Source organism: Castanea sativa, chromosome 7 (genome assembly GCF_040712315.1).
Source record: "Castanea sativa cultivar Marrone di Chiusa Pesio chromosome 7, ASM4071231v1".
NCBI lineage: Eukaryota > Viridiplantae > Streptophyta > Magnoliopsida > Fagales > Fagaceae > Castanea > Castanea sativa.
In genome coordinates, this window is record NC_134019.1 from 44,124,542 (window position 1) to 44,151,229 (window position 26,688).

Here is a 26,688-nt window from a genome sequence, read left to right on the forward strand (position 1 = left end):
CCACGTATAGCACAGATCACCAATCCAGATACTTGTCACATCTACCACACTCTTGAAGTCTTCAAATAATAACTATAAGGTTGATCACTACTGTTCAGAGGTCATTTTTCCATTAATGCGGCCAGAGAGGTAGGTGCAAGGTCTTTGATGCGATGGTAGCAGCTTTTTCCCCTAATATTTCTCATACGTTCTTCCTCTCTATAACTATGTGGAACATATATTTACCCCATATACCTTCCAGAATTCTCTCTCCAAACACCATAACGTGCCGTACGATCTTCACTTTACTTAGCCGAGGAGATGCCCCTCCTCGGACAACTCCATCAACCTTTCTAACAAGAGCTTGCTTGTGGGCTTCAAGGCTCTGCTCGGGAAAATTTGCACCTCCAAATCAGGCCCAAGACCCAAATGCGTGTTTTGACCATTCTGATGCCATACTTACCGTTACACTTCCTCCAATCTTTCACATTCCCTTTACCTTTTATCTCTCCACTACTCTCAATCTTAATATCACTCGTCCTCTATTCATTCATCTTAATGTGTTTGAGCTTAATGAGAGAGTGTAATTAAGTGTGTGGGTGTGTGTTTAATAGTTGGTTGGTTTTTCTCAACAAAAAAAAAAAAAAATCTTCCTTTTATTTTGGTTTTTATTATCCCCATCCTATTACTATAAATTTGTTATTCTTTCTTCCATTCTATAGATATTTTCCCACACAAAAAAGGTTATTACTCTCTATCTCTCTCTCTCTCTCTCTCTCATGGTTTTTTTGTGAATTTATTGGTTTTTTGTCTCTCTATTTTAGGTTGAAAAATTTATGTGTTCTTTAGAACTCTACTTTATGTTAATGTAATTTGGTTTTGTGTTTTTTAAGTTATTATCTTTTTTTTTTCTTTGATTGTTAAATGTTTACCCAATAGTATATAACAATAGTGTATAACAATATAATGTTATTTTATTATATAGCATTTTTTGGATAATTTGGTGTTCAAGTCATGACTATATCTTTTGTTTTGACTCTTCTTCTTCTTCTCATCTTATTTTCTATATTTCTCCCATAAAAGGTGATTACTCTCTCTCTCTCTCTCTCTCTCTCTCTCTCTCTATATATATATATATATATATAATCTATTTTTTCTTGCAAATCTCTTTTAGGTTGATGAATCATTGTATCTTTCTATAACACTATTTTGGATTAATATGATTAGGTGGTGTGTTTTTTTAGTTTTCCATCACAAGTCTTCTCTCTCTTTCTTATAAATTTTGTTTGACATAATATTTAGTTATTTTGGAAGTGAAAAATTGAATTTATATCAAAATACAATATGACTATGTATTTGAATGTGCCTATCAACTATTTGAGTAATATCAAGTATATCTTTGTGATAAGTTTTGATTATCATAATAATCTCTTTGTTATAAGTAATATCAAGTATATCTAAAAATGAAGCGTAACATCTATTTTTACTACTGTCCAGCTGAGCCACATTATCCACCTAATTCCACCTATTTTTCTCTTATCTTTTTTTACTCTTCTTCTTCTTATTAATTTTGTACCTTACCGTTACACTTCTTTCAACCTTTCACATTCCCTTTTACCTTTTCATCTCTTCATTACTCTCAATCTTTCACATTCCCTTTTACCTTTTCATCCCTTCACTACTCTCAATCTTTCACATTCCCTTTTACCTTTTTTCATCTCTGCACTACTCTCAACCTTAATTCATGTCACTCTTCCTCTATTCATTCATCTTCCTTTTATTTTGGCTCTTCTTATCCCCATCCTATTACTATAAATTTGTTATTCTTTCTTCCATTTCATAGATATTTTCGCACACAAAAAAGGTAATTACTCTCTCTCTCTCTCTCTCTCTCTCTCTCTCTCTCTCTCATGGTTTTTTTGTGAATTTATTTATTTTTGTCTCTCTATTTCAGGTTGATGAATTTATGTGTTCTTTAGAACTACACTTTAGGCTGATGCAATTTGGTTGTGTTTTTTAGATTATTATCTTTTTTATTTTCTTTGATTGTTAAATATTACCCGATTGTATATAACAATAATGTATAAAAACATAATGTTATTTTATTTTATAGCATTGCTTGGATAATTTGATGTTTGAGGCATAACTATATTTTTTATTTTGACTCTTCTTCTTCTTTTCATCTTATTTTCTATGTCTCTCCCATAAAAGGTGATTACACACACACACACACACTCTCTCTCTCTCTCTCTCTCTCTCTCTCTCTCTCTCTCTCTCTCTCTCTCTCTCTCTCTCTCTCTCTCTCTCTCTCTCTCTCTCTCTCTCTCTGTGTGTATATATAATCTATTCTTTCTTGCAAATCTATTTTAGGTTGATGAATCACTGTATTTTTCTATAACACTATTTTAGATTGATACAATTAGGTGGTGTGTTTTTTAGTTTTCCATCACAAGTCTTCTCTCTCCCTCTTATAGATTTTGACATAATACTTAGTTATTTTAGAAGTGAGAGTTTGAATTTATATCAAAATACAATATGTATTTGAATATGTCTATCAACTATTCGAGCAATATCTAGTGTACCTTTGTGATAAGTTTTGATTATCATGATAATCTCTTTTAAGATAATGAGAAATTTGAATAACATATTTGAAACTTAAACAATTTAGCTGTACAAAAAAAGAGAGGAAAATTTAACATACCATAACATAATTTAGAAAAATATGAATCACCTAAGAAAGAAATAATATCAATCAAACAAATCTAAATAATAAAATAATGATATATTTTTGAGATAGATAAGTGAAAAATAATTTTAGAAACTTTTTAATTTTATGGGAGAACAAATTATTATCCACAAAATTTAGAGAAAAAAATTATATATTATACGGTTATTGTAAGTGCACAATTGCACCTGGACCCAAAGAAAATTATGGGCTCAGGCCCAATGAGCCTTAAACAATGAAATTTGTAGAGCGTGGGCTTGAAATCTAGATTAGAGGTACTGAGAACTTAATAACAGGCTATGGTATACAAACACTTGTAAGTAACGAATGATAATTGCTGATGGACCTCCTCGGACGTGAGCCGAGGACCACTTCTATATTATTTCTCTTTCTTTCTTAAAGATTACAATTCTTAATTTCTTTCTTGGTTACAGACTGCCCCCTTTTCTTTGGCATTTACCCCCCTTAAATACTTCTTTTCCTGACGCTTTTGAATAGTGACCAGAAGTTTCAGCTTTACTGTTCAGGGGTCACTTCCCCATTAATGCGGCCAGGGAGGTAGGTGCAAAGTCTTTAATGTGGAGGTGGCAGCCTTTGCTTATGATATTTTTCTAACATAGGTATATCTAGAAGGTTCAGGGTTTCCCCCTCTTAACCAACAGTCTTTCCAAAGTTCTGCCTTGACCTTCATAGTGAAAATTTCGAGTTCTCTTGCGTCTGTCCGAGGAGAAACTCACCCTTGGGTGTGTTCTCGGACCCTTAACGTATGGGCCGATTCGCAGTACTAACAAATTTTTAGCTCAAGAACAGATCGGCTCTCCTTGCTAGAGCCCAAGGGCCCAAATGCCCGCTTGGGTCCTTTTACTCCCCACAGTTATACCATTACTACAAAAAAATTATTTATTCTCATGCATCGTATGAATCTACGATTAATAGAGATAATCATTAAACACATGAGCTAATTTAATAGTGTATTACTAAAGTTTCCTTAAATTAAGTTCAATAACCAAGCTTAATTAGAAATTAGTTTCATTGTAGCTTATGAAACTTTGAGTTTGGTCCTGACTTGTGTGTCTCTGTTAAAATTCTTCTTCCCCCTCCCTTATTATTTAGCTTTTTTTTTTTTTATTATTGAAAAAAAAAAGTAATAAATATCCATCAAACAACCACATCAGCAATAATACAAAGCAACAATAGAGATAATCATGACACAAATTAAGCTAATTTATTAGCATAAGGCCAAAACATATAAATCTAAATCCAAATCCATCACTGTAACCTTTATCACTAGTCACTAAACTGTAGCAACATCTTAATTATTTGAAACCTTACTTGAGTCTTTATCACGCCTAACTGCCGACTAGCCACTTCCCATTTCTTTTATACCCTTTTCCTTTGGTAATGGAGAAGATATTTTGTATTTTAATTATGTCCTTACAGCCACCTTCTACAAATCTTTCATGTGCCATTGAGCCTAATCGATTCACTATCCTTTTGCTTTGCAAGGATCTAAAGTTTGAGCAAAAATTAGGATAGAATATCTGCTGCGCCTAAAGGTTTAAACAATTAATTAAAGGCATTATATATCAACAAAGATAGGTTGTGGTCTTAATTATTTTTAGTATAGTATTTGTCAAGAATAAGATGATAGAATTTTCAATCTTGAATTTATGCTTAATTGAGTTATATTATTGATAATTGTACAGAAATAGCTTTATAACAAAGCCACATGCATTAGCCCCCCACTCACACATTCTTTAATGTTTGTCCAGGTGTTGCTCTTGTCGATACTATACCAAAGTTGAATTCAGTCCATTTAACTTTACACCCACTTATAAAATGTCAGATATCTCTTTCAATATTCTTAGTCGGTTAAAAATAACTCAGAAAGAGACCTGGAATCTAACTTCTTTCATTCTCTCTCTCTTTCTCTCTCACGCTAACACTCACACTTAGACACACGCACAAAAGATCTTCTTTGTTAAGTAAAGAAGTAATTTAGGCAAAGAAGTTAAAGCAAGAAAAAGACGCAGTCTCAAGTGAAGAGTTGCCCTTTATTAAGTTTTTTCTTAGAGGACATGTTCCTATACTACTAGCTAGCTAACTATCAAACTTTTCTGTAGAGTGAGAGAGAGCTTTAGAGAGAGAGAGAGAGAGAGATATGGAGAACTTAACATCTTTGATCCACCTCTTTGTGACAATTTTCCTATCAGGCTTTGCGATGTTCATGGGGGTTCCTGCCATTACTGATGTAACCATGTTGGCAATTTGCCCTGGTCAAGATGAGTGCTCGCTAGCCATTTACCTCACTGGTTGTCAACAAGCGGTATGTATATATTGTTTGGCTTTCCCCTTTTTCCTTGTCTATGAATCTTTGTTCTTCTTCATGCTCTTTATTCTTTTTATTCAATTTCCTTATTTGGATAATGGATATACAAATTTGTTTCAAAATTACTCTTAAATTTCAGTGCATTTCTGAGTTTCTGTCAGACAAAAGCATGTGCACAAACTCCCTTGCCTAGTTTGGATAAAAAGCTAGGCTACTCCATGTCTTTGCATTGTTTTATGAGAAGAATCATCAGGAGAATTCTACAAGGAATTAATAATACAACAATTTGGAGTGTTTTACAGTTTTGATCATCTTTGTTCTACTTTGTTTTATAATTAATTATAACTCTTTTCAACTTTTGCCTTTTCTTTTATGTGTTTACCATATTTCAGATGATTCCAAAGATGTATCTTAGCGTGTTGTAATAAGGTTTAAACGTGAACACGTCGACATATTATGCCTTGATTGTCTGTATTCCCAACCTAAAATTCAAACCTACCATCTTGGCTATTCATAGCCATCCAAATTTATCTTGCATGTATATGTGATCTTTCTTTTCCTCGAAGTTTCCCAAGTAGATAGATCAAATGCTTGCTATTGCTACCTACTACTCCTAGCTAGCTACTACTCTACGTGACCAAACGTACACATTTGGGATTTGGCTGCAACTGCTATATTGGAAAGATACTTTTTTAAAATATATATATTATTAGTATTAAATTGTGTGTAAGATTGGTGTTGAAAACAAAGTATAAAGGTTTTACGTAATGATTTGTTGGTATATGAGGAGGATATGCATGTTAATCAAAGTTTAATTAACGTCTACAATTTCTATAAAAAAAAAAAAAGTTAACGTCTAAAAGAGCACTTGGTTTGTTTTTTGGACACTAGAAATCAGTTATAGTTGGAAAAAGACTTCCAGGGAGTGTGAATTCAATATCGTACAATCATTTCACAACCATGAAAAGTGTGTGTTCCCCATTGTTACTAGATATTTATGTGTATAGGCGTGGGATATGGAATCTCTCTTTTACGCAATGGTGGGAAGAATATGTTAATAAGTGGACCATATATTTTCCTCTTTAATGGACAACATGCCAAAGAGTTTACAATGTTTTGAAGTAACAGGAAGACTTTTATTGCGCATTACTTTTCCCAATTGACAAGGATCACAAATCTTATCCACAACACCAACAGTAATAATACCAAAATCACATACATTCCTATAGGATCATTTATATATATAGAGAATGGATTAATTGGGGCTGTTTATATGTATTTTTTTCATCATTATGTTCTATCTAAAATCATTCACTTTATCATTGTGTAGCATCCCTAATTAATACTGTATGTATTTATCTTTACTAATATTACATTTTTGTTCACAGTTGGTATTCATTAACTAAGCTATGCAGATACAAACCTACCATATTTTAAACCTCCCCTATAAAAAAAAAATTGATCTTTGATATTTAGAAGGGTTATAATGATTGGACTGCAGTTTGGACGGTTTTTTTTTTTAAGATAGACAAGTTCTTAAGATTAAAAGCATTTATGAGAAGTACTTGGGTCGGATTGTATGGTCCGATTTGGGTTTTAAAACCATGTTATAATCAATTTAGTTATTGAATCAATTTTTATTTTTTTTAGGAGGTGCAAATTTTGATTATAAAACTTTTCCATTGTGATGCAGATCATAGGATTGGGAGCAATGATAATTACACCGCTAATTGGGAATCTATCGGACGAGTATGGGAGAAAAGCCTTGCTCACTCTCCCCATGACTGTCTCCATTATTCCACTAGGTACGCAATGTTTGCTTTGCTTAATACTTTTTTTTTCTTTGTTTGAGAAAGACTTTTGCTTAGTACTTAATTGTCGGTAAGTGCTTTTTGTGGGCCTATTGAATTATACTAGTCGATTTGCTTTTAGATGCATAGTGTCCCATACATGAGTGCTTTCATTGGTTTCAAGGACTATGGCATCACTTCACAAATTATATATATGTGAATGGTATGACTTTTTACGCCCAAAAAAAAAAAAAAAAACTTAAATTAATTGGTCACTTTCACGTCTAAGTTTTAACTTTTGGTGGGCCATCGGAGGAAATGTTAGACACAATTGAGCTGTATGTAATTAAAAATTATTTGAAAGTGTGTAGTCTAGTCTCTAAATAAATAAAGTGTGCATTCTCAAATAAATAAATAAATAAAGAGTGAACCTTAAAGTCTTTTAATCAAGAGTAATGATATTTCAACAAAGTTGAGTCCTAGTTGCTCAACTCCACTTATACCATGTTTTTGCCTTTTTTATTGGAAGATGAGCCTTGTATTTGAACCTTGTTTTTAACAGAATTGAGAAAAGTCTCGTATGTTTCGGTGTCAATGGTATCGTCTCTAATTTTTATGTAAGCCTTTAGCCTAGTTAGAGATAAATATTATAGATACAACTACGAGTAAATACAAATTTAAGTGTAGTACAACAAATATTAATGTTATAAACAAATTTTTTTTTAGAAAAATAAAGGTAGTTTTCTTAATACAGCTAACTTCACAATTATTGAGTTGGTTACTGGTAAGTTATAAAGAAAAAAATGATAAATCATTTAATGTTAATTGTGTTCATTACTCGTAATAAACCAATTTAGCAATTATAAACTTTATCATTAAAAAAAGCTGCCTCCTCTCCAATATAACAAGTATTGGGCCCAAAACTTCTTCTCAAATAAAAAAAAAGTATTGGGCCCAAATTTGGCCTGCAATTGCTTTCCCTTTCTCTTTCCAGCAAGGCTTACAATCTCAAGGTTGATTTACTTATGGAAAAATATAGTATCACAACTTATCCCAACAATTCTTTGCCATAATTATGACGGGAATAGTCAAAGTTGTGAGGAAAAATAGTGAGTTTATGTGTAAGTTATATAGACAATCTCTCATAATCTGCCACGTTAAACTTGTGATAAAAAGTTACGAAATAGCGTAGCCTTAAAACTACTCTCTACTTAAAAGGTCATTGACTTATTATTGCCTTTTGCGTGTTCTGCATGTGATAATAACGAAGTAGGAAAATGAATTTTTGCAGTAATATTAGCATACAGCATGGAGACCAACTTCTTTTATGCATACTTCGTGATCAGGACTCTCACTGCTATGGTTTCCGAAGGCAGCATCAATTGCCTTGCTCTAGCTTACGTGGTAAATTATCTCTAACTCTCAAAGGCAGTACCCTAAGCTAACTAATTACTTGATACTATTATTTTGCTAATTAAATGTCAAGCTCTACTTGTTCTGCCAAGTTGTTCTAGTGGCTGGGCCTGGGTAGTAAACCTAGAGATAAGTCTTTATACTTGGGAAAAATATGAGCTAAGATAGCACAAAAGGTAAAAGGGCAGTGGATTAAACACCACTACAAATATTAAAGCTTACCATGTTAACTATTCTGTGGGAGAAAGCAAGATAAGATACCAAATTACCAGCTTTTTGACGAGTCAAATTATTGAATATATATATATATATATATATAATGGATAAAGTTGATAACTGCATGGGACTGCCAAAGCTCTCTAGCATTTGAAAACAGGGCAGGATACAAGTATATGCTTTGTTCTTTCAAACCCCAACCCCCAACAAAAAAGGAAAAAAATGTAAAATGATAGTGTATTAGTGTATCCAAATTGAAATTTGATTTATTTCATGGTTTAGATTAAATATACGAATTTAAAGATGTATTCAGTGTCGTGTCATTTTAATAATGTGGCACTTTGTATCGATGATCATATTAAAAAGGGGGAAAAAATAATGGTGAAGTTGACTCTCTCCATTTCAAGATAGTAGACCAATGCATGAATTTACATTGGGGAGGAGCAAATCTTCAGCTGTGTGGGCTTAAACAGTTTTAAGTTTATTTCTTATCAGGCAGATAAAATTCCAGATGTCAATCGAGCATCAGCATTTGGAATTCTAGGAGGGATAGCTTCAGCTGCATTTGTATGTGGAACCTTAGCAGCTCGTTTTCTCTCCACTACTTCAACATTTCAGGTTGTCCCTAGCTATCTGTCTATAAGTTCTCCTCTGAATCATTTTTTTATGCGTGGCTACCAAGTTGGTTATGATTTGTAATTAATCCTTTTTTTTTTTTTTAATCCAGGTTGCGGCATTCATGTCAATCCTTGCAGCTGTTTACATGAGAATTTTTCTTAAGGAAAGCTTACCCAATGGGGATGATATAAGGCAACCAATCTTGAAGGCAGAACAGGATGTTATTAGAAGTGATAGTGATTTGGAAAATACAAGGCAAGTCTTTAAGAGGATTCCATCAGTGGGGGATCTGATTTTCTTGACAAAGAACAGGTGAGACTATGTATAATATCTCAACTTTGTGTGTGTCTCAGAGCAATAATTCCAGTGTGTGGATTCCACAATTGTGCAGGATTCATGCTCTATGAGAAAAAAGTCGCATATATCTAATGCATGAGATACATAATGAAGGATTTTCTTGTTGAATCTGATAGGCTTTTTGCACTATTAGGCTTATTGACTATTCAATTTGTGGCATATTCTATGGTGAAAAGCGTGTCCGTTAACAACATTATTACATATTAGTCCTCCAAAGTAAAGTCATTACATCCCAGTTCATTACTGTAGAATAAACTTGTTGATTACTTAGAATATGCAAAGAAACGTAATGTTTTAAATGACTAAATCTAGTGCTTTGAGGAATAGGGGGATTTCTGCCAATGCGTTGATTTGTTGTTGAATGTCCTTTAGAATTGGGCTCACTCTCAGTGACAAGAAATAGTGTTGTAATATTTCTTCATCATGGCACCCTGATATTCAACAACAACAACAAGACTTAATCCCAAATTTTTGGAGTTGGCTATAGATCCTCAACATATTAGTTAGAATCATCTACATGTATTCTTTTCCTCCATTATATTATATTTAAAGTTATATTCTTTATTACTTCCTTAATCGATGAGTTCATTCTTATAACTTATATTGGTGTTATTTTGACTATTCATCTACTTTCATTAACTCCCTCAACTTGGATCAACTTACTTTTTCTTAAAGGTGCACTAATTGCTCTCCTTTGAACATGACCAAACCATATTAAGCCATTCTCTCTCAATTTTTTCATTAATTGGAGCTACCTCTATCTTTAAGCTTCATTTCTGATCCTATTTTTTTTGTATTTTTCCATTTATCCATCTTAACATTCTCATTTCAGCTACGCCTATCTTATTAATATGTTGCTTCTTAATAGCCCAACATTTGGCATCATAGAATAAATTATTAGGATCATCTACTCTGATATCATAATACATTACACTTGTTCCAAAAACTATCTACTAAAAAAATAATGAATTTAGTTACTTAACCATTATTGTAACAAAAAATGACCTGTTCAAAGTCACTTCAGACATACTAGCTAGCCAGGTTATCTTTTTGTTGAAAACTATTGACTGTGCTATTCTATCTATTAATGCCAAATGTTAGTCTAATTACTACAGGCGCAATTTTTTTAAAGCGCCTTTATTACTTACCGATTTCATCTTTTTTACATGGTGCTAAATTGTAACCTCATGTTGCAGTGTGCCATTTTCACAAGCAGCACTTGTTTCATTCTTCAATAGCCTTGCAGAGGGTGGGCTGATAGCTTCGCTATTGGTACAGTTCTTTGTTAACTTCAAAGTAGGCATTCATAGTAGTGAGATAAGGAGCATAATATTTTTGGTTATCTTTTTACCTAATATGCATGGTGAGTGCAGAAGCTAAGACTGTTAAAAATTTAGAAATGAAACTAAACCTGAAAATCCAACTTTAAGAGAGGGGAGGAGAAGAAGAAGAAGAAAGAAAGGCAAAGACTGTGGAGTTGTTTATTAATGGAGCTTATACAGTATGTTGCTGTCCAAAGATAAAGAGTAGAGAAGAGTTGAAAGATAAATTGAAATAAAGAAATTGGTTTGTCTAGAATATCATCCAATGTCACAAACCATTTTGTACGCATACTATATTATTGTACACTTAACCTTTCTAGTGCATATCAAACATGCTATCAATTAGTCACTACTAACACGGAAGCTCACGTACCATGCAGTACTTCTTAAAGGCCCGTTTCCACTTCAGCAAAAACCAGTATGCTGATCTACTGCTAATTTTGGGGGTTGCAGGGACTATTTCACAAGTATGTTTTACATTACTCTGTTCTAAATTCTGCTATCTCATTTGCTTCTTAATATTTCAGTTTTTTCCATTAAATTTATTTCAAAAATACTCACTTCTCCTTTTTTTGGTTTCCATAAGTTTGATCTTGAAAACTTGTGAATGCTGCAGCTGTTTTTCATGCCCATGTTGGCACCTATAATTGGAGAGGAGAAGTTGCTTTCCATTGGCCTCTTAATGGGCTGTGCAAATGTATGTGCCTTGTTCTCACTAGCTGATGTTTTCCAAGCAGCCATTTATGTGTTTTTTTTTTTTTTAAGTGCACGCTAGTTGGTATTCCTGGAGTATAACGATATGGTACTCCAAACCAATAAAAACTCCAAAAAAGTGAATTTCTTTAAGTTCTTCTCTGGAGTGAGACTGTAACCTGAAATGTTGAAGCATGTTAAAATATGACATAAGTTTTTCTTGGGTTGAAGTATCATGTCACCTATTTTCTGGAAGTACCTAATAATTTTCCTAGCTAAATAGTAAGATTGTAACTGTTCATTAAGCATATAGTGCTGACAGTTTCCTGATTTAATGCAGATGTTTGTCAACAGCATCGCATGGTCAGCTTGGGTAAAATTTCCTCAACCAACTTGCATACTTCTTATCTCTTTGTTACTAAATCTGAATGACACACTGCATAATTTGGTGATAATTTATACATTTCTTTTGCCACTTAATTATTACCTAGATAAGGTAAGCCACTGGCGTAACATACTGTATACTAATGTTTTTGCACTTTCCTTCAAATATTTTGTGTATTTGCTTTCTATTTATATTTTGTTGAATATAGTTCTTATAACACATTTTCGATATATGCAGGTTCCTTATGCTACTCCTGTGTTTTCAATCTTTACTATTTTAGTGCAACCAAGTGTATGTTCTTGACCTTTATCTTTGTAAAAGCTTAATTATGCTGGTTGAATCTTCATGAAATTAACTCACTCACACAGATTCGGAGCATTGCATCGAAGCAAGTTGGGCCTCTTGAGCAGGTAGTTCTTTAGAGGAGAGGTTTAATTTATACTTGTGCTCAATGAAGTATTCAATATATTTCATGTTCGCTTTTGTCCAAATTTGTTGCCTACCTCGTCCCATCCAGAATTCCCCACCTTCTTTCATCTTGCCTATCGCAGAATTCTTTTTTTTTTTCTTCTTCTTCATTTACTAATCAAATCAGTGACACTTATGTCAGGGAAAGGCTCAAGGATGCATTTCAGGCATAAGTTCCTTTGCCAACATTATTTCTCCATTAATGTTTAGTCCTCTAACAGGTATGTGAAAGATTGAAGGAAGAAAAAGAAATCAAAAAACAGAAGAAATTTGTTATAGATAAATTGTAAAATTAATTCAAATTGACAACTCTTCCCATCTATCCAGCTTTATTCCTGTCTGAAGGAGCACCATTTAATTTCCCTGGTTTCAGCATTATGTGTGCCGGGTTTACCATGGTAAGAGCTTATGCTTTGTGAGTTAATGCATAAACATGGTTATAATTAGAATCTTGATTGGAACAGAGTTAATTCATTAGATGGATCCAAAATGGGATTTTCTAAAAGAATGGTCATAATTATTGCTAGAAATTCTAGCACCAGTGAGACAGAACTTACTTTAACAACTATGGTGTTGGGGCTTTGTTATGCATTCAATCTAACAAGATCAAACTCTAGATTGCATATTTTCTTCATCATACATCATTCTAATTATTTCTTTGTTTACCACTTATGGATGTGCTTAACGAATCAAATACCGTTATGCAGATGATTGCCTTCATTCAGAGTATTATGATAAAGGGAGTTCCTTCAAGTCACAAAACTGGCAATAACCACAGCCTGGAGGCCTAGTATATAGAACTTCGATGATCTATTCTAACATAATAGAAATACCTCTTGCCTTCATTTTGCTCTAAGATGGATCATTTTCTTCCTAAACTCTCATAACCACAAAGAAAAAAAGTAAGAAGAAAAGAAAATGAAAATAGATTATGCTGCGAATTAGAAGTGATTCTGCACTAATATAAATGTTCACAATTCCACTCAAAACAACTTGTGACAATCTCCCAAAGATTCAAATATCTATGAGTAACACGAATAGAATCTTTTGTCCCACTTAGTGGAACACTTAAAATGTGACAAATGATTTTTATTCATGTAAACAATCTTCTCAGTTAGTGAATGAGTTTAGTATTAAAATCTTCTTACACTCTCAAGTCAGGAATCTTTCATAGTTATATTGTTTATGTGGCTTATATTATCGAAGACATATTTGTTAAAGTTCCAACCTACTTTACAAATTGTATAGTATGGCCATCAAATTCAAAACATGGCAGGTTCCCTTTATTTTCTGTGAAAAATCTTCGACAAAATCTGTGATAAAAACCAGTATTTAAGTTGTTTCTATTTTATGTAAGTAAAGCCCAGCTGTTGTTGACTTGCTGGATTATGTAACTTTTCACAAACACGCCAGGATTAAGGACCATAATATGCATTTAAACAAAAAATTTATTACCACAAAAAAAAATGCATTATATTTTGCCACAAATTTTCATGTGGCTGATCGTTATTAGTAGATAAAAAATTGTAAGTCTATATAAAAGTGATAGGCTACTAGTCACAGTCTACCACATAAGAAAGCTGTAAAAGTTATGAGTTTATTTGTGGTATAAGAAGAACTCCCATTTAAAACTCGTTAACACACCATCTCAAAGAAATAGACATACTAATAGCCCTACCTTTAAAGAGGTCATTTAACATTACCTACAAGGCCTACAAGTACAGAACCTCACGCAATTGAACTCAGAAAGATAACATAATGCTTTCTAATTAGAAGTTACACTACAATTTTCCTAGGGGTTTCAGTGAGGATGGGTTGAAGCTTTAGGTTGGGCACATACTACTAACATATATGTGTATTGTTAGGCCTTGAATAGAGACACAACTAATGCCTGTTTCTAAATAGTTTGTTGTATAATTAATTTGGTTGAATTTACAGGCACGAATGCTGCACCTAGCCAGTAGCCAAAAATGTGATGCCCCCTATTATACCTAGCTAAATAATTTTCTTACCTTCTATTCTATCCAAATTCATAACCTTTATTACTTCTTTAATTGACATATATCCTTTCTAACTATTTCTACTAATATTATTATTTTTGTCTTCTTCTACCTTTTTTTTAAGGGTCCGGTTAATGTATGTCCTAAGAGCACAAATTAAGCCTTCTATTTTTGGAAATATTTTCTCGAGAATTGAAAAAGTTGTCAATACTTTTTCAATTCCCGAGAAAATATTTCTAAAAATGATTTATTATTGTGTGTCCTAAGGGCATATATTAACAAAATCTTTTTTTTTTAATTCTTTCAATCAAAATCGTTTCACACTTTCTTACTGGTGCATTAAACACTCTCATCTACATGTCCAAGCTATCTTAAGCAACTTTCCCTTATCTTTTCATTAATGAAAACCAACCTCATTTCAAAGCGAATTTTTTTTTATCTTAAAACCTATCTCTTTGTATATTTCCACTCATTCATCTTAACATTCTTGTTTTATGAATATGTTGTTTATTAATACCATAGAACCTTCTCCTACATTTAGTACCATAAGCTGAAAGAATAATAAATTAGTTAATTAATTAATCCTCGTATCAGGTGGCCTACATTTACTGGAGTACCATTTCTTTTTGCACGGAAACAATTTTTGTGTCTTCTCGCACGCACTCTGCAAATAAATAGGACAATGCATTTCCAATCCCCACCACAATTCTCTGCTTCTCCTTAACCTCCCATTCCCTGTTTCCACTCTCATTGTTGCAATGGCCAATGGAAGAGAAGAAAGGAACATTGCCATGTTCCCTTTCATGGCTGCTGGCCATCTCAATCCTCTCATGGCACTTGCAAGACAGTTGGAACGAAAGGAGGGCTACACTGTTACCATAGTAAACACCCTCTTAACATCCAAAGACTCAAATCTTCTCTCCCCTCCAAAACCAACATAAGGCTTGCTGAAATCCCTTTCCAAGGGACTAACTATGGTCTCCCGCCTAATCTAGAAAACACAGATACACTGTCTCATGAATTAGTCATCCGCCTCATGGAAGCCTCAGAAAATCTTGAATCTCCCTTCAAAAGCCTCCTCATCGACATTTCCAAACACGATGGTTGTGCCCCCATGTGTATCATCTCAGATATGTTCTTGGGATGGACGGTCAAAGTTGCCAATGAGCTTGGAATTTATCATGCAGTATTCATTGCTGGGGCTGGTTACAGCATGGCCGTATATTTTTCCCTCTCTCTTAACATACACCAATTCCAAACCGCTGATCAGGAATTTTTGCTGCCTGACTTTTCTGAAGCATCCAAAATTCAACAATCACAACTTGGAAATGATCTCAGGCTTACTGATAGTAACACTGCTTTGTGGCTTTTCCGGACACGGCAGTTCTCACATTGCTTTTGCTTTGATGCAATTTTCTTAAATACCATGGAGGGATTAGGGGATATTGGTGTACAACATTTTAAAAGGAAAATGGGAGGAAAGCCAGTTTGGATGATTGGACCAGCCTGCTCTTCCATGAAGAATGATGCCTATAACCAAGAAGAGAAAATTGAGAAACTTTCTTCAAAAACCGAGAGTTGTTGTGAATGGCTAGATCTCCACCCACCAGCTTCAATTCTGTATGTATCTTTTGGATCATATGGCACCATTTTTCCTTCACAAATGATGGAATTGGCATTAGGTTTAGAGGCAAGCAACAAGACATTTATTTGGGTCGTTAGGCCACCATTTGGTTTCCTTTGCTTAATACTTTTTTTTTCTTTGTTTGAGAAAGACCTTTGATTAGTACTTAATAGTCTGTAAGTGCTAGTGGCATGGTGTGGGCCTATTGAATTATACTCGAGCGATAGCTCCAGCAAGGCCTGTGTGGTACACGTGATATTACTCATTACTATTACATGGTATGAGGTATGAGGTCGATAAACCCATGCCGGAGACTCCCTTTTTTATTCAGCAAAAAAAAAAAGAATTATTGTAATGCCCCAAAATCATAAAAAAAATAAAAGTCTATTCAATCTAAAATAATCCATAAAAGAATATGAAATAAAAGCAACTAGCAACCTAAATCTCATCACAAATGTCAGAGCTCTAATCCACCAAAGATAAAACATTCTCAAAATAATTCTCCAGTACACAGTTTAATGCCATAAAAAAAAATATTAAAATCCTTAGTTCCACAAAATAATTCGTAACTGTTGTCTTCCAAAAATCTCTACTCCAATAATCTCTACTCCAATAATCCATTTAATGTATCTGTAAGGGAAATAAAGGGGGGTGAGATAACTCAATAAATGAAATTCACTAACATTAGGGTGTGGGAAAAAACCTTTCAAATAAATAATTCTTACAACAAATTCATAACTTGTAACTCACCAATATTTTATCATCAAATATTTCATATATAAAAAAATATTTTTATATTGTGCGCCATCATAATACATATATCAATACCATCATATAAACAATTTCCTAAACTTTTCTTGTGGTCAACGTTTACGCCTCATTAACAGGGTTGTGTTGTCCCCTTTTAGGACTAGAACCTTCTTTTCATCCATTTTCTTAAGGACGGCTCCTTTGGAACCTAAATGTGTATTCTCTTGCTAAGGAGCTTCCTTTTTGAATCCTCAATAGTATACTCCCTTGCGAAGGAGCTATCAAATGTGCATTGTCCCCTTTTTTGGGACCGTCCCTTGCTAAGGACTAGTTGCAGTATGATTGTCCCTTACTAAGGACTAAATACAATACTGAGCTTTTAATCACGACTTGCCATAGGTTTTCAAAACACATTCAATATGCTCACAAAAATAATCCATTCATAATTCTAAAAAATATAAAGATATATTCACGCGTACAAGTTTAAATAAATTCAGGTTGTCCCACAAGTTTTCATAAAACGAATAGTCAATGTGAACATCAAAAATTTATAAAATATCAATTTATATATAGAATATCAACATATTTCTTTGATATAAAATAATTTAATAATCAACATTGTTTTGGAAAAACCCCCAAAATTAATAAACACCACTTACCTCCTAGTTGCAAAAACATGAAACCAACCTCTCTTGAATCACAACAAATTAGTAGAATTAGAACCTAGCAACATCAAAAATAGGTCCATTAATACACAATTTTCCACTTAAAATCAGTTTTCACACTTAAATAGTTTAACCTATCATCATAAAGGCCTACAGAGGAGTCTAGTTTCTTTGAAATATATTTCAACTTTGTCAGTGGGCTTGGCAATTGAATTCGTGGCCATCACTACTTGGGATTGTAATTATTAAATTGATAAATGGGAGCATTGAAATGCCCCATTTGATGCCTGAGCTTGTCAATTAGGTTTCCAAAATTTTTCACAACTATTCTAATTATAGTGTCCGCCTATATCTGTCACCATAAATCTCTTGATGCCACAAAACATAAGATATTGCTAGTCAATTTTCTGAACAATGGCAGTGCGTGGATGGCAAATTGGTTAACTTAAATAATATATAATTTCTTATTCCTACGTTACAGGGGCTAACAAGATATTCTAGGCTTGAAAATCATTGCTGCCTTCTACAATAATTTAGAGCTAAATACACGTCACTAGAAGGATGATAAAGAAGATAAATATCAACCATAAAGCAACCTTTTCCCTTTAAATGGTGACAAACTTGAATTGATAAGTTCCAAGCCTATTACTCTATTAGGTACAATTTTAAAGCCTGTGGAGTACCCTTTCCTGACATACAGCCATATTGACCATTCCTAATCTAATATAATAATAATTGTAGGAGCCATTTTTCTATTAATATAATGATAGTCTAAGTTCATGACAATTGCTAGCTATTGAGTATTTCAACATTCCTAAGTTTAGAGCAGGAGAGAACCGTACCTGTAATCTCTACTCACAGCCACAGTGAAGCAAAGCAATGTTCAGTAATTTCATGCGGCTGAAGCAAAAGGAAGCTTCATAAGTATAAACACGTGTAGCTTATGAGGTAAAAAACAAAGGGTATTTTTTTTTTTGGCTTATCAAGACCCATATATTTATACTTATACCATCTCACTTGGGCCTCTTTTGCCGTAGCAATTATCAAATTTAAATATCATAAGTACAAACCAATTAAATCCATTTAATTGTGGATCTCCTTTTAATTTAAGTATAAAAATTAAATTGGTGTCAAAATTATGGGGTGTTATAATTATACTCGTAGATTAGCTTTTAGAGGCATGGTGTCTCATACATTAGTGCTTTCATTAGTTTCACGAATTATGGCATCACTTCACAAATTATATATGTGCATGATATGACTTTTCACGCAAAAAAAAAAAAAAAATGGTCACCGTCGCATCTACGTTTTAACTTTTGGTGGGCCATCGGAGGAAATGTTAAATATTGGGTGTATATGTAATTAAAAGTGTGTAGTCTAATATCTAAATAAATAAAGTGTGACAAAGAGGGAGTCAAACCAGGTTGCCCACACTCTAGCCCGCAAAGCTATTCAGTTTGACACAAAGATGGTTTGGCTTGAAGAGATTCCTCCTTGTGTGTCTGTTGTAATCTGAAAGGATGTTGAGTAATTGCTTGTTTCTCTTTTGTTTGTATTGATTTGTTTCTCAAATAAATAAATAAAGTGTGAAGTCTTAATCAAGGGTAAGGATGTTTCAACAAAGTTGAGTCCAAGGTTTATGTACACTTTCTCAAAAAAAAAAAAGAGGTTTACGTACCACTTATATTATGTAGTATTGTAGTTGCTCAACGCCACTTATACCATGTTGTTGCCATTTTTTTTTGGAAGATGAGCCTTGTGTAAACCTTGTTGTTAACAAAATTGAGAGAAAAACCTTGTATGTTTATGTGTCAATGGTATCGTCTTTAATTATTATATTAGGTAACTTTTCACATACACGCCAGGATTAAGGACCATAATATGCATTTAAACAAAAAATATATTACCACAAAAAAATGCATTATATTTTGTCACGACTCTTTATGTGGCTGATCATTATTAGTAGATAAAAAATTGTAAATTTATATAAAATTGACAGGCTACTGGTCATATTCTACCACATAAATAAGTTGTAACAAAAATTATGAGTTTATTTGTGATATTAGACCTTTGGAAGAACTCCTATTTAAAACTCGTTAACACGCGGTCTCAAAGAAATAGACATACTAATACCCCTACCTTTAAAGAGGTCATTTAACATTACCGACGCGACAAGGCCTACAAGTAACAGAACCTCACGCAATTGAAGTCAGAAAGATAACATAACACTTTCTAATTAGAAGCTACGCTACAATTTTCCTAGGGGTTTCTGTGGGGATGGGTTGAGGCTTTGGGTTGGGCACATACTACTAGCCTATATGTGTATTGTTAGGCCTTGAATAGAGACACAAAACTAATGCTTGTTTCTAAATAGTTTGTTGCGTAATTAATTTGGTTGAATTTACTGGCACGAATGCTGCACCTAGCCAGTAGCCAAAAATGTGATGCAACCTATTATACCTAGTGCCGTCTTTCATAATAACCTAGTACTTCAATTGATGGTTATTTAAAAAAAAAAAAAAAAAGTATTAAGTCTTCTTAAAATACAGTCAAAATACAGCAAGTAACGTGGTAGTCAACGCATCTATTTAAAAAATATAACATAAGTTCTAAAAATACAACAACGATGGCTTTAGGCTCATCTTTTGTAGTCAACTAGCCGTAAACCCGCGCGATGCGCAGGAAATTTCAACGTTGTTTTTATTTATTTATTATTTAGTGAAAGAAAAAATAAGTACATGGAACTTATAAGTATTAGTCTTAAACTCAAAATTATATAATTATTTTTCTAATGGAATAAATTGATGAGTAATGCTACAACTACAAATTATTTTACGATGTGGCCAATCTCTTATTAGTTTTTTTTTAGGCCCATCATTAGTATCATTTTTTCATTTACCAATAATCATTCACCACTTCAACAGTTTATAAATTTTTTTTATAAAATAATTTGTATCTCTAGCATTATTCATAATTGATATAATGTAATATATATTTAGTTAGCTAAGCGGTTCATAATTGTTAACCTGCATAATAAACAGTTTGCTTTTATAAACTCCATTTATAAACAATTTACTTTTATAAAATGCAAACATATTCAAGACAAAACTATTTATAAATGTCCATTTTTTTTTAACCTGAATTGTTTTGGGAAAGAGAAATGACACCATGGTCAAAGCAATATTTAGATGTGCACATTTGAACATGATTTAGTTTGCAATTTATCATACAGTCTATGCTTTTGTAAAAAAGTATGTAAATTATCTGAATATCTAGATCATGCATATGCTCATATGCTAAATCTGGTTTGACACGAACGTTTGTTTTTGTGATACCCTGGAATAATGAAGAATCGCTTCATTATGCTGAGGTACTGATTGGAATATCATCTTAATTTCTAAAAAATCACATAATTGGAATATCATACATGTGCAATACGGAAATGGCAACTCTTAGTCGGCTAATTTTCCAGGAAAATTTGTAACTATATGCCAAATTCCCATCTCATGGAGAAGTCAAAGGGGAAAAAAAATGAAACACTTATGAGCAAAAAAAGTTATACATTTTACTCATTGCTTATTGAAATTTAGTTACATGGACATTGATTGACTTTAAGAAAATCATGGTTCTTCCAAAGCAACTTTACTACTCTTGTTCTCTAAAGATTCATTTAGTAGCTTTGGAACCGCCTACCTCTTCAAGGTATTCGGCTTTCACCCAAAGCACAACATTTAAATTTGTGATCATAGAAAAAGAACCTAGCAACTTAGCAAGCTGAAGACAAACACATCTTTTATTACATAGAAGGAAAATGGTTACATTGATTGTGCATAGAGAGTTGGACATTGTTGAGAAGAGGGGACCTCTTTGTGATGCACCGAGCCTAAACAAAAAAGTTAACTACAGATCCAATTCAACATCTGTAAGAAAAATTTTAAGTAATCAAAATGTGTTCATTACAAAGAGTCATTGGAAAACATCCAAGTAAGAAGTCTGGCTATGAAAAACTTATTCCTTACTTCACATCAAAAAAAAAAAAAAAAAAAAAACACCAAAAGAGTTATATGCATATACCATTTTTCTGAGTCATACTCGGAGCACAATGTAGTATTGACTGATTTGCTGACGCTAAAGATTGTCCCTATTATCTTGGTAATACTTCTTGAGCTTCATATATTAACCTTCTCCATTCTAATCAATTTAAAGAGTTTTTTAGAACATTTAAAATGTTTATATAATTGAATATAAAGAGACACACAAAAAAAATATGCATAAACATTGACATTTTATAAAATAAATCGACATGGTCTAGTTGCTTTCCTATTTTATCTATCTATATTATTTTTATCACATTTTTTAATATTCCAAATGAATTAGGAATTGAACAATAATATATCATGCCGTGAGCCTTGTAAAACAATAATAATATATTTTTGAAAGGCCCATTACACAAAAAGCCACCTACAAACGCTTTACACTTGCATCTTCTCTATTACCACAACACTTTCCTTCGTCCAGCAGCGAGCAATTAGAGTTTTTATAACGTTGAAATCAAACATTTAATCTTTTAATGGGAGAAAATGTAATTTGTACCAAACAAACCAATGAAGATGGAGGGGAAAACTAAAAAGGCAAAACTCACCTCAAAGGGACTTTCCAACTCTGCTTGTACTTTGGCGACTTCTGCATGGGTCGAGAGAGAATTAGAAATCTATATATAAAAAAAAAAAAAAACAAATGAATGGGTTTTAATTCCAAAGGGGCAGGCATTGAGTTAAATGGGGGCCAAAATGATGAATGTGATTTAATGGGAAAGTAAATAAAGGGAGAATTGTTAACCATTTTGTGTTTTGATAAGGAGATGAGAAGTCACGTGAGTGGATGGATAACATATAATACGTGGGACACTCGAATAGAATTAATAGAGAGTTGAAGTAATAAATGAGGAAGGAGAGTTATTGGAAATATAAGAGGGAAATATTGAATAATTGTAATTGATTACAGCAAATTTGGGGGAAAAAAAGGAGAAGAAGAAGGAGACAAAAGCTAAATGCAAATCACTCCACATGGTAGAACCTCATGCTTTCTTGCATGAGGTCTCTGCTTTTATATATATATTGATGATTATAAATCCTTAACAAGATTAATTAGGGTAACACTAAATAATTCCCTACTTTCTATTCTATTTCCCTACTTTCTATTCTATCCAAATTCATAGCCTTTATTACTTCTTTAATTGACATATATATATATATATATATATACTTTCTAACTATTTCTACTAATATTATTATTTTTTTCTTCTTCTACCTTTTTTCATTATTTCAATCAAAATCATTTCACACTTTCTTACCGGTGTATTAATTGCTCTCCTCTACGTATGTCCATACTATCTCAAGCAACTTTCCCTTATCTTTTCATCAATGAAAATCACCCTTATTTTTAAGCTAATTTTTTTATCTCGAATCCCATCTTTTTGTATATTTCCCATCTTACTATTCTCATTTTATGAGTATGTTGTTTATTAATACCATAGAACCTTCGCCTACATTAGTACTATTAGCTGTAAGAATAATAAATTAATTAATTAATTAATCCTTGTATTAGGTGGCCTACATTTATTGGAGTACATTTCTCTTTGCACGGAAACAATGTTTGTGTCTTCTCACACGTACTCTGCAAATAAATAGGACACTGCATTTCCAATCCCCCACCACAATTCTCTGCTTCTCCTTAACTTCCCATTCCCTGTTTCCACTCTCATTGTTACCATGGCTAATGGAAGAGAAGAAAGAAACATTGTCATGTTCCCTTTCATGGCTACTGGCCATCTCAATCCTTTCATGGCACTTGCAAGACAGTTGGAACGAAAGGAGGGCTACACTGTTACCATAGTAAACACCCCTCTTAACATCCAGAGACTCAAATCTTCTCTCCCTACCAAAACCAACATAAGGCTTGCTGAAATCCCTTTCCAAGGGACTAACTACGGTCTCCCGCCTGATGTAGAAAACACAGATACACTGTCTCATGAATTAGTTATCCGCCTCATGGAAGCCTCAGAAAATCTTGAATCTCCCTTCAAAAGCCTCCTCATCGACATTTCCAAACACGATGGTTGTGCCCCCATGTGTATCATCTCAGATATGTTCTTGGGATGGACAGTCAAAGTTGCCAATGAGCTTGGAATTTATCATGCAGTATTCATTGCTGGGACTGGTTACAGCATGGCCATATATTTTTCCCTCTCTCTTAACGTACACCAATTTCAGACTGATGATCAGGAATTTTTGCTGCCTGACTTTCCTGAAGCATCCAAAATTCAACAATCACAACTTGGAAATGATCTCAGGCTTACTGACAGTAACAAAGCTTGGTGGCTTTTCCGGACACGGCAGTTCTCACATTGCTTTTGCTCTGATGCAATTCTCTTAAATACCATGGAGGGATTAGGGGATATTGGTGTACAATATTTTAAAAGGAAAATGGGAGGGAAGCCAGTTTGGATGATTGGACCAGCCTGCTCTTCCATGAAGAATGATGCCTATAACCAAGAAGAGAGAAGTGAGAAACTTTCTTCAAAAACCGAGAGTTGTTGTGAATGGCTAGATCTCCACCCACCAGCTTCAATTCTGTATGTATCGTTTGGATCATATGGCACCATTTTACCTTCACAAATGATGGAATTGGCATTAGGTTTAGAGGCAAGCAACAAGGCATTTATTTGGGTCATTAGGCCACCATTTGGTTGCAATCCAACTGAAGACTTCACAGTCGAGTGGTTGCCTGATGGCTTTAAAGAAAGAATAAGAGAAAAAAATCAAGGTCTCTTAGTACATAAATGGGCTCCCCAACAAGAAATTTTGTCTCACAAGTCCATAGGTGCATTCCTCAGCCACTGTGGTTGGAACTCAATTCTGGAAAGCTTGAGTCAAGGGGTACCAATCATAGGCTGTCCACTTGGTGGAGAGCAGTGCTTTAACTCCCAAATGCTGGAAAATGAAGTTGGTGTTTGCGTTGAGGTTGCAAGAGGGGTCGACTCTGAGACCAAACATGACGAGATTGCAAGGGTAATCAAGATGGTATTGGGAAAAACAGAGAGAGGAGAGGAGATGAGAAGAAAGGCCAATCAAATGAAGGAGAAGATGGAGGATGCATTAAGAGGAGGAGGAGGTTTTGAAGGATCATCTATTAAGGCCATAAATGATTTCCTAGGCACAGCAACCTCAATAAAGAAAAGCTCTATCTTGAAATAATCTCATCAACAAACTGTCATGTATGCATAAGCTAAAATAAAAGACTTGCTACTTTAGTTGGCTGCTTTGATAGATGGTAATGCTTAATCATGAAAAAATGTCTAGACTACTACCAATTTTGTGTGTCAAAGGTCGAAGGAGAGTGAGAGTCGCAGAGTAATACAATATGTAGAACTCGAGCAATAAACCTACAGGCATTTAGATTAAAGTACTCATGGAATAATAATGTGGGAATCTTGATTTCTCAATGGTCAGGCATCAAGAGAACTGCATTAAGCATGCACAATTCCTCTTACATTTTTTTTCTTTTTTTAATTCTGAGAAGCAAATACGCATGTCAAAAGAGAAATAAATAATTAAATCTAGAGGATTGATTTAAGGATTTAGGAGAGCTTTAATCACACTAAGAGTCCCCTTCAAACACAACAAAAGAGAGGTGGTGATAGACTGCCAACTTGAGGGCCAAGAGGGCAGTACAATAGACAAATACGTGTACTGACTATTGATATATACAACCTTTCAGTTTCACTACCTTAATTTATAGGTATATACCCATAACCATATTTCCACCACTCACAACTCATCACGTGACAAGTTGTGACCAATGATGTGATCTTAACATTGCTCGAATTTGTGTGGCTTCACCAACACATCAGACCAGATTTTATTATGTATAATTAATTAGTTGCAGTACTGACACACATAAGCAATAGCCAGTAACCAAACTAGTGCTACTGAAACAAATGGTCCCTATTATGCCACGTGCCGTCTACAATTACTCTTTAATACAGGGCCGGCTCAACCTAATTTGGAGCATAAGGCAAAAAATTTATGTGAGACCTTTTATATATAAATTTTAATTAAATAAAATTATTTAATATTAATCAAATTGAGGTTAATTTGATGTATTAAATACATAATTTAATGAATAATACTAACTAAAACTAAGGTTAATTTCACATAGAGAATTGAATATCATAGTTGAAAAATTAATTTAACAAAAAGAAAAAAATTTTAAAAAGAAAATTAATTTATCTTGGATATATAATGATACATAGTTAATTACATCCATAATCTAATTTATAATTTATGATATTAATTGATGTGTGACTTTGTAGTAGATTAGTTTACAAATATTAAAGTTTCAAACTATTAGGGGAGATTAATCATCATTGATGATCTAACACATTTGCAATTTTTTCTTTAAAAAGCCATGTTAGAAATAAAATAAAAAAAATGAAAATGCTAAAGGTACTACAAAATGTTCACAATATAATGTGACAATAACAATAATTGATGAACTTCAATAATGTAATTAACTAATATTTAAAATACTTTTTTGTGATTGGTAACATGTTAATTTGTAAATATATAGTAAAATTTGTGATCTCTCAAACATTACTAATAATAAAAAGTGTACTTTATAAAATTTTGGGCTTTTTATAATGGGAAGGGGGCTTTTTTGTAAAGGGCAATTTTTTTTGTGGTGGGGGCCTTAGGCCTAGGCCTTGGGCCGGCCCTATTTGAATATAGTGACATGCTTTTTTTTTTTTTTTGCATCATAGTGACATGCTATTTGACGCCAAAACATACAGCCTATAAAATAAACTCAAAAAAAAAAAATCATTTTATTTGGTGGCCTACCTACATGTGCACTCTGCAAATAAATAGACAATGCGTCTCCAATCCCCCACTACAATTCTTTGCCCTCTTTTCTCTCTCTATAATTGTTGCCATGGATAATGGAAGAGAAGAAAGAAACATTGTCATGTTCCCTTTCATGGCTCCTGGCCATCTCAATCCTTTCATGGCACTTGCAAGACTATTGGAACGAAAGGAGGGCTACATTGTTACCATAGTAAACACCCCTCTTAACATCCAAAGACTCAGACCTTCTCTCCCTTCCAAAACCAACATAAGGCTTGCTGAAATCCCTTTCCATGTGACTAACTATGGTCTCCCACCTGGTGTAGAAAACACTCATACATTTGACTGCTGAACTCACCTGCCGCTTGTTGGAAGCCTCAGAAAATCTTGAGTCTCCCTTCAAAAGCCTCCTCATCAACATTACCGAACAAAACGACCGTGTCCCTGTGTG

At 33.5% G+C, this 26,688-nt stretch overlaps 3 protein-coding genes and 1 long non-coding RNA gene across 4 annotated transcripts; 3 read left to right on the forward strand and 1 right to left on the reverse strand.

Annotated features, from left to right (window-relative positions):
* Positions 1-4,720: 4,720 nt before the first annotated feature.
* Positions 4,721-13,448, forward strand: LOC142642006 (uncharacterized). The gene is made up of 14 exons (XM_075816353.1): positions 4,721-5,030; positions 6,727-6,838; positions 8,115-8,227; positions 8,948-9,070; positions 9,180-9,382; positions 10,624-10,699; positions 11,130-11,216; positions 11,366-11,446; positions 11,783-11,815; positions 12,065-12,118; positions 12,196-12,237; positions 12,438-12,516; positions 12,623-12,693; positions 13,003-13,448. The coding sequence occupies exons 1-14, from the start codon at positions 4,866-4,868 to the stop codon at positions 13,084-13,086; spliced, it is 1,323 nt and encodes a 440-aa protein (XP_075672468.1). The 5' UTR covers positions 4,721-4,865; the 3' UTR covers positions 13,087-13,448.
* A 1,883-nt stretch (positions 13,449-15,331) lies between these two features.
* LOC142644527 (UDP-glycosyltransferase 92A1-like) lies at positions 15,332-16,078 on the forward strand. Its single transcript, XM_075819115.1, has one exon. The coding sequence runs from the start codon at positions 15,332-15,334 to the stop codon at positions 16,076-16,078; it is 747 nt and encodes a 248-aa protein (XP_075675230.1).
* Positions 16,079-21,100: 5,022 nt separating this feature from the next.
* LOC142642432 (uncharacterized) lies at positions 21,101-22,308 on the reverse strand. Its single transcript, XR_012845657.1, has 3 exons — positions 22,174-22,308; positions 21,977-22,017; positions 21,101-21,254 (listed from the first exon to the last, which is right to left on the reverse strand). It is a non-coding gene; the product is annotated as an uncharacterized LOC142642432 (long non-coding RNA).
* A 797-nt stretch (positions 22,309-23,105) lies between these two features.
* Positions 23,106-24,590, forward strand: LOC142644528 (UDP-glycosyltransferase 92A1-like). The gene has a single exon (XM_075819116.1). The coding sequence runs from the start codon at positions 23,106-23,108 to the stop codon at positions 24,588-24,590; it is 1,485 nt and encodes a 494-aa protein (XP_075675231.1).
* The last annotated feature ends 2,098 nt before the right edge of the window (positions 24,591-26,688 follow it).